This window comes from Sebastes fasciatus, chromosome 15 (assembly GCF_043250625.1).
Source record: "Sebastes fasciatus isolate fSebFas1 chromosome 15, fSebFas1.pri, whole genome shotgun sequence".
Lineage (NCBI taxonomy): Eukaryota > Metazoa > Chordata > Actinopteri > Perciformes > Sebastidae > Sebastes > Sebastes fasciatus.
In genome coordinates, this window is record NC_133809.1 from 25,285,255 (window position 1) to 25,295,425 (window position 10,171).

At 39.2% G+C, this 10,171-nt stretch overlaps 1 protein-coding gene across 1 annotated transcript; it reads left to right on the forward strand.

The window, feature by feature from the left end:
• The first annotated feature begins 3,408 nt into the window (after nucleotides 1–3,408).
• Nucleotides 3,409–8,135, forward strand: LOC141783802 (tubulin beta-4B chain). Its single transcript, XM_074661319.1, has 7 exons — nucleotides 3,409–3,611; nucleotides 3,800–3,908; nucleotides 5,595–5,705; nucleotides 5,980–6,224; nucleotides 6,333–6,655; nucleotides 6,759–7,103; nucleotides 7,295–8,135. The coding sequence occupies exons 1-7, from the start codon at nucleotides 3,555–3,557 to the stop codon at nucleotides 7,440–7,442; spliced, it is 1,338 nt and encodes a 445-aa protein (XP_074517420.1). The 5' UTR covers nucleotides 3,409–3,554; the 3' UTR covers nucleotides 7,443–8,135.
• Nucleotides 8,136–10,171: the final 2,036 nt, after the last annotated feature.

Here is a 10,171-nt window from a genome sequence, read left to right on the forward strand (position 1 = left end):
TCCACCTGAAAATATTGCACAGTATGAATTACACCTGAGTAGTAATAATGATAATGCTATTGCACAGTCAGTATACAGTATAGTGCAGTTATTGTCAGTTTTTGGTGTGTAAGTGTATGTGGCCTACTGGGAGCAGTGCTGGTTGTGGAGTCTGACAGCTGCAGCAAGGAAGGACCTGTGATAGTGCTCCTTCACACACTTTGGGTGGAGCAGCCTGTCGCTGAAGGAGCTCTCCAGTGCTGAGATGGTGTCCTGCATGGCGTGGGAGTCCTTCTCCATCATGGATGACAGCTTTATTTATTTAAACATTCGAACTATGTCTGAAAATACCAGAATCTGCATTTTTTCGTCTTTTTGAAATTGTAATTATTAATTTATTGTATTTTATTTCAATATTTTTCTTCTTTATTGTCCTTTCTATCTTATGTTTATTGTCATAAAGACTGATTGTACTTTACATTTACAATGTTTTACACTGACAACTTTCAACAAAAATAGTAAATTTGTTGGTAAAGTGTATTTTTCTTATGGTCACAGAAATAATAACTTTGGCTTTAAATCAAAATGTATTACTGTACCATGTATGGAGGACCATAAGAGTAATAGAGCATTTAATTGATTAATAACTAATTATAAAATAAAAATAGGCATTAATTTATTAATTGTACAATAAAAAATAGGCATTAACAAATGTGTTTACAAATTAATTTATTAATCTACCAATAAATTGAAAAAATTACAAAGTATTTCATTATTTGACATTTTAATGGGCAATAAAAAGAAGAATTATGAAAATAATTTACAAATGAAATATTAATCCATCAATAAATAGTTCAAATTAAAAAGGGATTTACAAAAACACCATAACACAGTCAATAAGTACATCATTTAATAATGCATTAATGATTTAATAAATAAATAATGGAATTTATAATTCTATTTGAAAATGCAGTTTAAAAAGAGAAACAAATAACTGGATTCACAAATTGAATTAAGAATACTGGTTTTAATCAGGCGTTTAAAAAGGCAACTTCTTTTCCCGTTTGCAATAGCATTTCCCTTCTGCTTAATACTAAATGTATTAGCTATTGGATTTGCTGAGTCATATAGCTTCTCCATTTAGCCTCTGCATTTAGCTTTAAAGTGTCCCTCTCGGTCCTCCACTAATAAAATGAGGCGAATCAATGCAAATTAGCCACATGGGATGTAGCAGGCTCTCTGATTGGCTGTCAACTGGCATAGATGGCACTGGTGTTTTGCAGACTCATGGACGTGGGAAGGAGAGGAATGGGTGCAGATCTCCCTCGGAGTCTATGAAAGTGCACTGTATGCATTACTATCTGTCCTGCAGACCTTTCTCCTTTGTCCCCCTCCCACCCCCCCCCCTCCTATAGAGAGGTGTTGTACAGTTTGATGGCTCAAAGGATTTCCTGAGTCATATGTGTGTCATGTATGTTAAAGCTGGATTATTTATCGAGGAGGAAAAAAATGGAATTTTAGCTAAATAATTTGATTTTATTTGGTAAACATTTTATTCACAGTTGTAAATATCTAAAGGCCAGCCCCTGGCCACAACAGATTGAAGAATGAATTGACACCTACCAACAAAATCCCTTGACTGTATGAAGAAACACCCACAGACAGACTCAGGAAATCCTTTGTTCCCCGAGCCATCAAACTGTACAACACCTCTCCATGGCGACCTAACGTGCAGGATTAGTTAGGGTAGTCGTCTAAACATGCAATTTTGTGCAATTTTGTTAATAGTCTGTTTATTGTCAATACTATATATACTGCTCCTATTTTTATACTTCCTTCTATTTAAATGGTTCATATTTTGTTACACTTTGTTTAGCTCTTTTTTACTGTGTTAGCTGATGCATCTTGTTTTTTGCACTATTCCCTTTGCTGCTGTACACTGTAAATTTCCCCACTGCAGGGCTAATAAAGGAATATCTTATCTTATCTTATCTTATCTTATCACACTTAATTATCATTACATAGAAAAAAGCTTGTGAAAGTGTGGTATGTGCCTCAATGTTGCCTATTTAATCTATTATGACCTCTCTTATTTTGTTCAGCAGGGAGGCTCATGTATTAGAGATAAAGGCAGAAATGTAAATCATAGTAAGCTCTCTTGTTGTTGTGTTTTCATTGGAAGGGAGTGTCTGCGGAAACGCTGATGTGATTCTATTTTGTTTAACCATGTTAACGGAGCTCCACAGTATTATCCTAAAAAAAACAAACTAAAAACTAAAAAAACAAGTTTTCTCGACCAATCAGATGTGCTTCGACTGTAATCTCATTGGTCGAGAAAAAGTGGTTTGCAGTAGTGATGTTATGTGCTGTGCCGAGGCTTCGGAGGGCGTGTCGAGTAATCCAGGAAGTTTTCCGCATTGCGCGTATCGAGGTTTGTATCGTTTTAGACCAACGACGTCATTGATGACGTCCGAAGCCTCGCTGGCCGGCCATACCGCGTCACTGGTTCAGGAAGTGGTTCAGTTCTTCACTGGTTGAACCAATAACACAGAACACTAATATTACCCCTCCTGCCATTATTATATTATATTACACTACAATACAATGCAATTATTGACCAAAGGATTGGTTTACACACATAAAATGAATAAACAATTAAAATGTATTATACATGTATGTTATATATTCATAATATACTTACTAGAAAATATACATTATATTATATATTATATAGATATAAATTGATTACATGGTAATATATATTTTTTTTCATTGTTTATAGTCATTCCCAACAGCCTTTACTGGCGCGAAATACAGTATATCACAGATCTGTGGTCCCAGTAGACCACTTACACTTACACACCAAAAACTGACAATAACCTGATATTTTCAGGTGGAATTTCATTCATTCATTCATTCATTCATTCATTCATTCATTCATTCTTTCATTCATTCTCACTGTGCAATATCATTTTCCACTTGTGCAATTTTGTTAATAGTCTGTTTATTGTCAATACTGTATATACTGCTCCTTTTTTATACTTCCTTCTATTTAAATGGTTCATATTTTGTAACACTTTGTTTACCTCTTTTTTACTGTGTTAGCTGATGCATCTTGTTTTTGCACTATCCCCTTTGCTGCTGTCCACTGCAAATTTCCCCACTGCAGGACTAATAGAGGAATATCTTATTTTATCTTATCACATGGTTAAGATCATATCTGCCTGTTTTACACTCTTTGACCACCAGGTGGTTTCGTGCACATGAAGCCTCGAGAAATAAACCCTTTTCTGAACCAATTTGCTGAAAGCTTCAAAGCTACATGACGCTCAGCTCGTCATCACTAGTTTGGAGTTTTCTCGACCAATCAGATGTCTGCTGTGCTTTGACTGACATCTCATTGGTTCGTAGTTTGGAGTTTTCTCGACCAATCAGATGCCTGCTCTGCCGTCGACCGGCTGCCTTTAGCATCGCTCGCAGCTCCGCAGTTCAGTCCGTTGCTGGAGAACAAGAGAGTAACAACTTCATCCGTCTCTGTGTCGTCGTTGTTTTAAACTTAATACTTCACCACCAACATGAGGGAAATTGTGCACCTGCAAGCGGGCCAGTGTGGAAACCAGATCGGAGCGAAGGTAAGAACAGCTTTGGTTAACAAAGTGAAGTGTTAATTTAGTGATTAATGTTAACATTAGGTTTGGGCGGGCTTAGCTTAATTAGCATCAAGGCTATTAGCATATTAGCATACCACCAGTGGGTTTGACGAAGTCATGCTAGTTAGCCAGGTAATTTAACCCGTTGTGCTGAACTCTCTTTCCTCTAGTTCTGGGAGGTGATAAGCGATGAACATGGCATCGACCCGTCCGGGACATACCACGGAGACAGCGACCTGCAGCTGGAGAGAATCAACGTGTATTACAACGAGGCTTCAGGTTAGCTTACCTTAGTTACAACGAGGCGGCAGGTTAGCTTACCTTAGTTACAACGAGGCGGCAGGTTAGCTTACCTTAGTTACAACGAGGCGGCAGGTTAGCTTACCTTAGTTACAACGAGGCGGCAGGTTAGCTTAGCTTTAGCCTTTAGCTACAGAGCTAAGTCGAGTCAAATTTATTTATATAGCACATTTAAAACAACATCTGACCAAAGTGATTTACAGACATAGTGCAGAATAAAAACAGGTCAACAGAGCAGACAATATCTCTCACATATCCACAGACAGACCAAGATAAAATCCATTAGTAAAAGATTTATAATGCGCATTATAAAAGGCCAATTAGTAATCACAATTCAAGTACATTCAAAAGCCAAAGACGAGAGGTGGGGGCAGATCTGATGTGGAGAGGCAGCTTGTTCCACAGACTATGGTAGATCATGTAACGTGAGCTACTTTAAGAAGGAGATGAGGTAATTCAATACTACGCAGCAGACTTTTTAGAACCGGTGTTGTGTCAAACTGTTCCCCCGTCGATAGGTGCTCCCTCAACCGGATCCAACTCGTATCACTAAGCTTAACTACCGGAGGGACACACTCTTCGACGGGGGAATAGACTTCAACAAAACACCCGTTGCCATCCAGCATCTTTATCCCCACAGGAAACCAATAGAAACCAGTCTTGAAGCCATGATGCTCGACTCGCCTTCCTAGTTACCGTTTCCATGATACCGAACAAGTCAACAAACCTCCAGCTCACCATAATAATCCCAAACCTGAAGGCTTTAGCATTAACGTATTGTAATAGTGTGTGGCCCTATGTAAGTGACTGACTTTCTTACTCTGTTTTTTATTTAACTTTAAAAACGAGATATTATATTAACAGGGAATAATAGGCAGCATAAGGTAAAGGAGTTATTAGTAAAAAATTTATATTGACACGTTTCTGTGCACAATTTTGATGTAACTGTCTGCTTTAAGCACACTGGGCTGTATTAGCATGCCATCTAGAGATGTTTCAATACCATTTTGTTTTCTTCCTGATACCGATTCAGATACGAGAACCTGCGATATCGGCCGATACCGAGTATCAATCTGATACCTGGGTGATATATATATATATATATATATATATATATGTATATTTATTTATATATATGTATATTTATTTATTTATTTATTTATATATATATATATATATGTATGTATATTTATTTATTTATTATTATTATTATTAAACAGGTGTTTGCTGCCGACCACGTATGGATAGTGGACAGTAGTTGCCAGTGGCAGCCATGATACATCTAGGGCGACATCACAGTGAAGGCTATGGTTTTGGAGCAGCGAAGAAAAATAGATTTCCGGTTAAACCAGTTGATTTTTTTTCCTGGGTTAATAAATTAAGGTATCAGATCGGTGCATAGACTGGCGTATTCGCCGATACTGAATTTTTGGGCAGTATTGGACACATTTCCACTACTGGTATTGGTATCGGAACAACTCTAATGCCATCCAACCTTTGTGAAAATAATTCTGCTTACAAAATGTGTCTTTCTTTGTTTGGTAAACATTTCAAAAGGAAAAGTATTTAATGTGTGTTTAAAAAAAAAAAAGCCAGCAGGTCTTTGCATGAGTAATTGTTTCAGCACTGTGTGTTGTAAACTGTTTCATATCTTTCAATCACCAGGTGGCAAGTATGTCCCCCGTGCAGTGCTGGTGGACTTGGAGCCAGGCACAATGGATTCTGTGAGGTCTGGTCCCTTTGGCCAAATCTTTAGACCAGACAACTTTGTCTTTGGTGAGAATTTAAATGTGAACAAATGATGTGTGTTTTTAACTTGGGTTAATGGAATTGCCATACTGTGATTAAGCATCTAGAGTCCCTCTGACTTTACAGCTGTGTATCTGTGAGGTAGTTTTCCTCTGTCCTGCAAGAGTAAAGTCTCTTTCAGTGTCACTGCGAGTAAGCCGTGTTTGACTTTGCAAGTATGATGGAAGTCATATTCCATATAAATCCAAGGAGGTGTTGACACCACAGCTGTGATAGATGATGTATTTACATGTTAACACAGGCCAGAGCGGAGCGGGTAATAACTGGGCTAAAGGCCACTACACCGAGGGAGCCGAGCTGGTGGACTCTGTCCTGGATGTGGTGAGGAAAGAGGCGGAGAGCTGCGACTGTCTCCAGGGCTTCCAGCTCACGCACTCCCTCGGAGGAGGCACCGGGTCCGGCATGGGCACGCTGCTCATCAGCAAGATCCGAGAGGAGTATCCAGACCGCATTATGAACACCTTCAGCGTGGTGCCTTCACCAAAGGTTAATTCACATAATACAGGGAAATACTTTTAACATTTGTCCCTCCACATGCGTCTCTGTGTTTTAATGCTGTTTCTCCCTTTGTCTCCTCTTTCCCCCTCACTCCAGGTGTCAGACACAGTGGTGGAGCCATACAACGCCACCCTGTCCGTCCACCAGCTGGTCGAGAACACAGATGAGACCTACTGCATTGATAATGAGGCCCTGTATGACATCTGCTTCCGCACGTTGAAGCTCACAACGCCCACCTACGGCGACCTCAACCACCTCGTCTCAGCCACCATGAGCGGGGTGACCACCTGCCTGCGCTTCCCCGGCCAGCTCAACGCCGATTTGAGGAAACTGGCTGTCAACATGGTGCCCTTCCCCAGGCTTCATTTCTTCATGCCGGGCTTTGCCCCTCTGACCAGCCGAGGCAGTCAGCAGTACAGGTAGGGAGGCGGGAGCTTGCTTTTTCGAGGCCATCAGATCATCAGTTTGTATTTTTAATGCATTTGAAATAAATCCTAATTGAATTGTCTTGTCTTTTTCCAGGGCACTGACAGTTCCCGAACTCACCCAGCAGATGTTCGACGCCAAGAACATGATGGCGGCCTGCGACCCACGCCACGGGCGCTACCTCACAGTCGCTGCCATCTTCCGCGGCCGCATGTCCATGAAGGAGGTTGACGAGCAGATGCTGAACGTGCAGAACAAGAACAGCAGCTACTTCGTGGAATGGATCCCGAACAACGTCAAGACGGCCGTCTGCGACATCCCTCCCCGCGGCCTCAAGATGGCTGCCACCTTCATCGGCAACAGCACGGCGATCCAGGAGCTCTTCAGGCGCATCTCAGAGCAGTTCACCGCCATGTTCCGCCGCAAGGCCTTCCTCCATTGGTGAGTAAAAAAGAGACTGAAGTCAGGGCAGTGGGGAGAGGTGGCCTGTTCTTCAACAGAATTCACACAGTAACATTTTCAGGCATTAATATAATTTCATAACCCAATAATACAAAAACACTTCACCAGTAGACTTAAGCTAATGTGTCAAAATGCATGAGTATATACTAATGAGTATTTACTTGTTTCAGGTACACCGGCGAGGGCATGGATGAGATGGAGTTCACAGAGGCGGAGAGCAACATGAACGACCTGGTGTCCGAGTACCAGCAGTACCAGGACGCCACTGCTGAGGAGGAGGGCGAGTTTGAAGAGGAGGGCGAAGAGGACTTAGCCTAGAGACACACCTACCAGGACCTTTGTCTTTCTATGCAACAGTTAGGGCTTGGTCAACATGGTTCAGTCATTGTAGAATTGTTTCTCCAGCCTGTTTTTTCCAATTGTCTGTTCTTTTTCACACTACTGTTTGCTGTTAGCACTTCTCTTCTTCCTTCCCACTTTGAAAAAAAGCAGCTAAAAACACATCATATATATGTACATTTAAGTTACTTATTTTACAAGGAATATTTTAAATTAAAAAAGTTCTGTTAAAATTAAAGAAATGAAAAACAGGAGAAAAAATTGTGTCAGGAAATTTCTCATCATATTTCAAAGTTCACAGACTACTGACTCCTGGTATTCACAGCTCTGTCGGTTCGTAGCAGGCACCATTGACCTTTCTTTGTCCATTCTTTGGACTGTTAGTGTTGTTCAAGCTGCAGGTTTTAAATGGATTTGTGATGAAAGAATGTAACACTGGCCAGTTCAAGATGCTCATTGCTGAATTTGACAATTACTCTTGTTTGATAATATGGAATGAAATTATTAAGCAGAATGAAATGATTTAATTTAGCAAAAACACATTGCACTAGAAGACTTGAAAGCTAGCTAATAGTGTCAGGAACTGCTCATTGCTACATTATTGGTGTTATTGTATTTTGACAACAAAAGGATAGATTGAGTTTAATAAAGATTTTCTGAATTGATGCTAAACTGTGTGGTTACTTATGGCTATTTAAAAATATGACAACTGAGTTACAGATTTTATCAATCAGATTATAGTCTATCTACTGTTATATACTCTACTGGGGTAGTAATGAATACTTGGATGTCTTTTCTGTGAGCAACATCCATCAGACATCCCCGTCCAAATACTGCAACTATTTGGCTCATGCCATCACAGAAAATAGCAAATGGTTCAGCACATAGGTGAATATTTAAGTGGCAGGTTGCTGCATGACTCAGCAACATGACATATTCACAGGGAACACAAGTTATTTACAGCAGGTTCAAACGCACAAACAGGTGTGGCAAGGTGTAGTCTGTACTCTTATCATATCCATATCTTTTATATCTGTAGAATATATATATTATGGTGATAATATCCTCATGATATCTATGCAAAATGAGTGACGGAAGCCTGTTATGTAAAGTTTCCGTCCATCAAATCAAAGGGAGTTTATCTGGCATCTGATGACCTCCAATATCCTCGTCCGCCTACTCTCACTTGCATGGAACTGATGAATGGCTAAACTTCCCTTTAACTCTCATTCAACCACACAAGTTCACTTAGACTGTACACAAATAACTAAATCTTTTTGTTTGAGTGAAAAAAATAAATGAAAGCAAGTCCCTTGTAGGTCATAATACTAGAATACAGGGAGAGAAAATAATGAATTGCTCATTCTTTTTGGAAATATCTGTTTATGACCTTGTGATGGATTCATCACATATACATGTAAGGGGTCTCTCATCGCCCTGAAGGGGATTCTTTCACAACAATGACCCGCTAGCTGTACATTATCCCGCTTATTACACAGCTACTTACTTAAAAAATCAACAATTTGACACAAAAACGGTTCTCCAGAGTCTGACATCCGATCAGCGCCCATAGCAACGGTCTGTATACATAGCAACGGTCTGTTATACATAGCAACAGTCTGCTGTGATTAACCAATCAGATCAGGTGTTTAACAAAGCCGTGTAATAAGTCTGAATAAAGATGTATTCAAATCAGTGGAAATTATTGGTCCAGCCACTTTTGAATGAGAAGATAATTAAAGAATATTTGGCATTGAGTGATTTGAGTCTACGCTGATCCATTTTTTAGATGTCGACGGAAGATAAAATTCATACTTGCTACCCAAATTACAACGCAGGATTTTTCTTAAGTGACAAACTTGTTTAGCAATTATATTTGTCTCTTGAAATGATGTAAAAAATAAACTGCCTTTTATCCTTTTATTCAATTAATTATTATACATTTGGGAATTTATTTGATCATATCACTTGAACGTGGTTACCTTTGAGGGCTTAAGTTTCCTCCCTGCAAGCCTCTGAATGGAGAGAATATCATCTGACCACATTCAAATGGATCTATCTTTTTAAAATAAATTTTGACTATTAATGCTCTGGAGTTATTGGTAATGTTTGGATCACACGAGTCGGAAACAATCCTACTGTACGCAGACGACACTGGAATTTAATTCTGAAAATAGTATTATAATAATAATATTAGCCTGATCTTTATCTGCAACTGTGCACAAATACCGGGTTTAAACAGAATGTGGCCAACTAAGTAGCAAAGAATATCTCTTTTTAAATAGTTTTATATAAATTATCCAGTGAGTGTGTTATTATATTAGTTATACAGTACATGTGCAAATCTAATTTTGACAACCTTAGAGCAGACATATCGTGGCACACTGCCTGTGATCTTTGGCGCATATATGCATATTGCATACATATACAATTACTGTATATACAGTACATTATCAGCACTGTTGAATTTATAGTCCTTAGCCACACTTCTGGCTCCCTGAAACCACTTTTGAAGTCGCTGCTACCTTTTAGTGCTTATTAGTGAGACTGGGAGACCACAAAGGTATAGGATGTAACATATTAAATAGAAGAGAATCTATCAATAATGGCCTGATTTCCACAATTATAGACATAACTGATACATTCCCTTATTTGATATAATTCTGTCATAAACTGAACCAAAATAAAACAAAGGTCTCAGTGAGAAA

Coding starts and splice junctions, on each gene's coding strand:
- LOC141783802 (XM_074661319.1), top strand. CDS start 3,555: ATGAGGGAAATTGTGCACCTGCAAGCGGGCCAGTGTGGAAACCAGATC. Junction 3,612..3,799: donor GAAACCAGATCGGAGCGAAG/GTAAGAACAGCT, acceptor TCTTTCCTCTAG/TTCTGGGAGGTGATAAGCGA. Junction 6,225..6,332: donor GCGTGGTGCCTTCACCAAAG/GTTAATTCACAT, acceptor CCCTCACTCCAG/GTGTCAGACACAGTGGTGGA.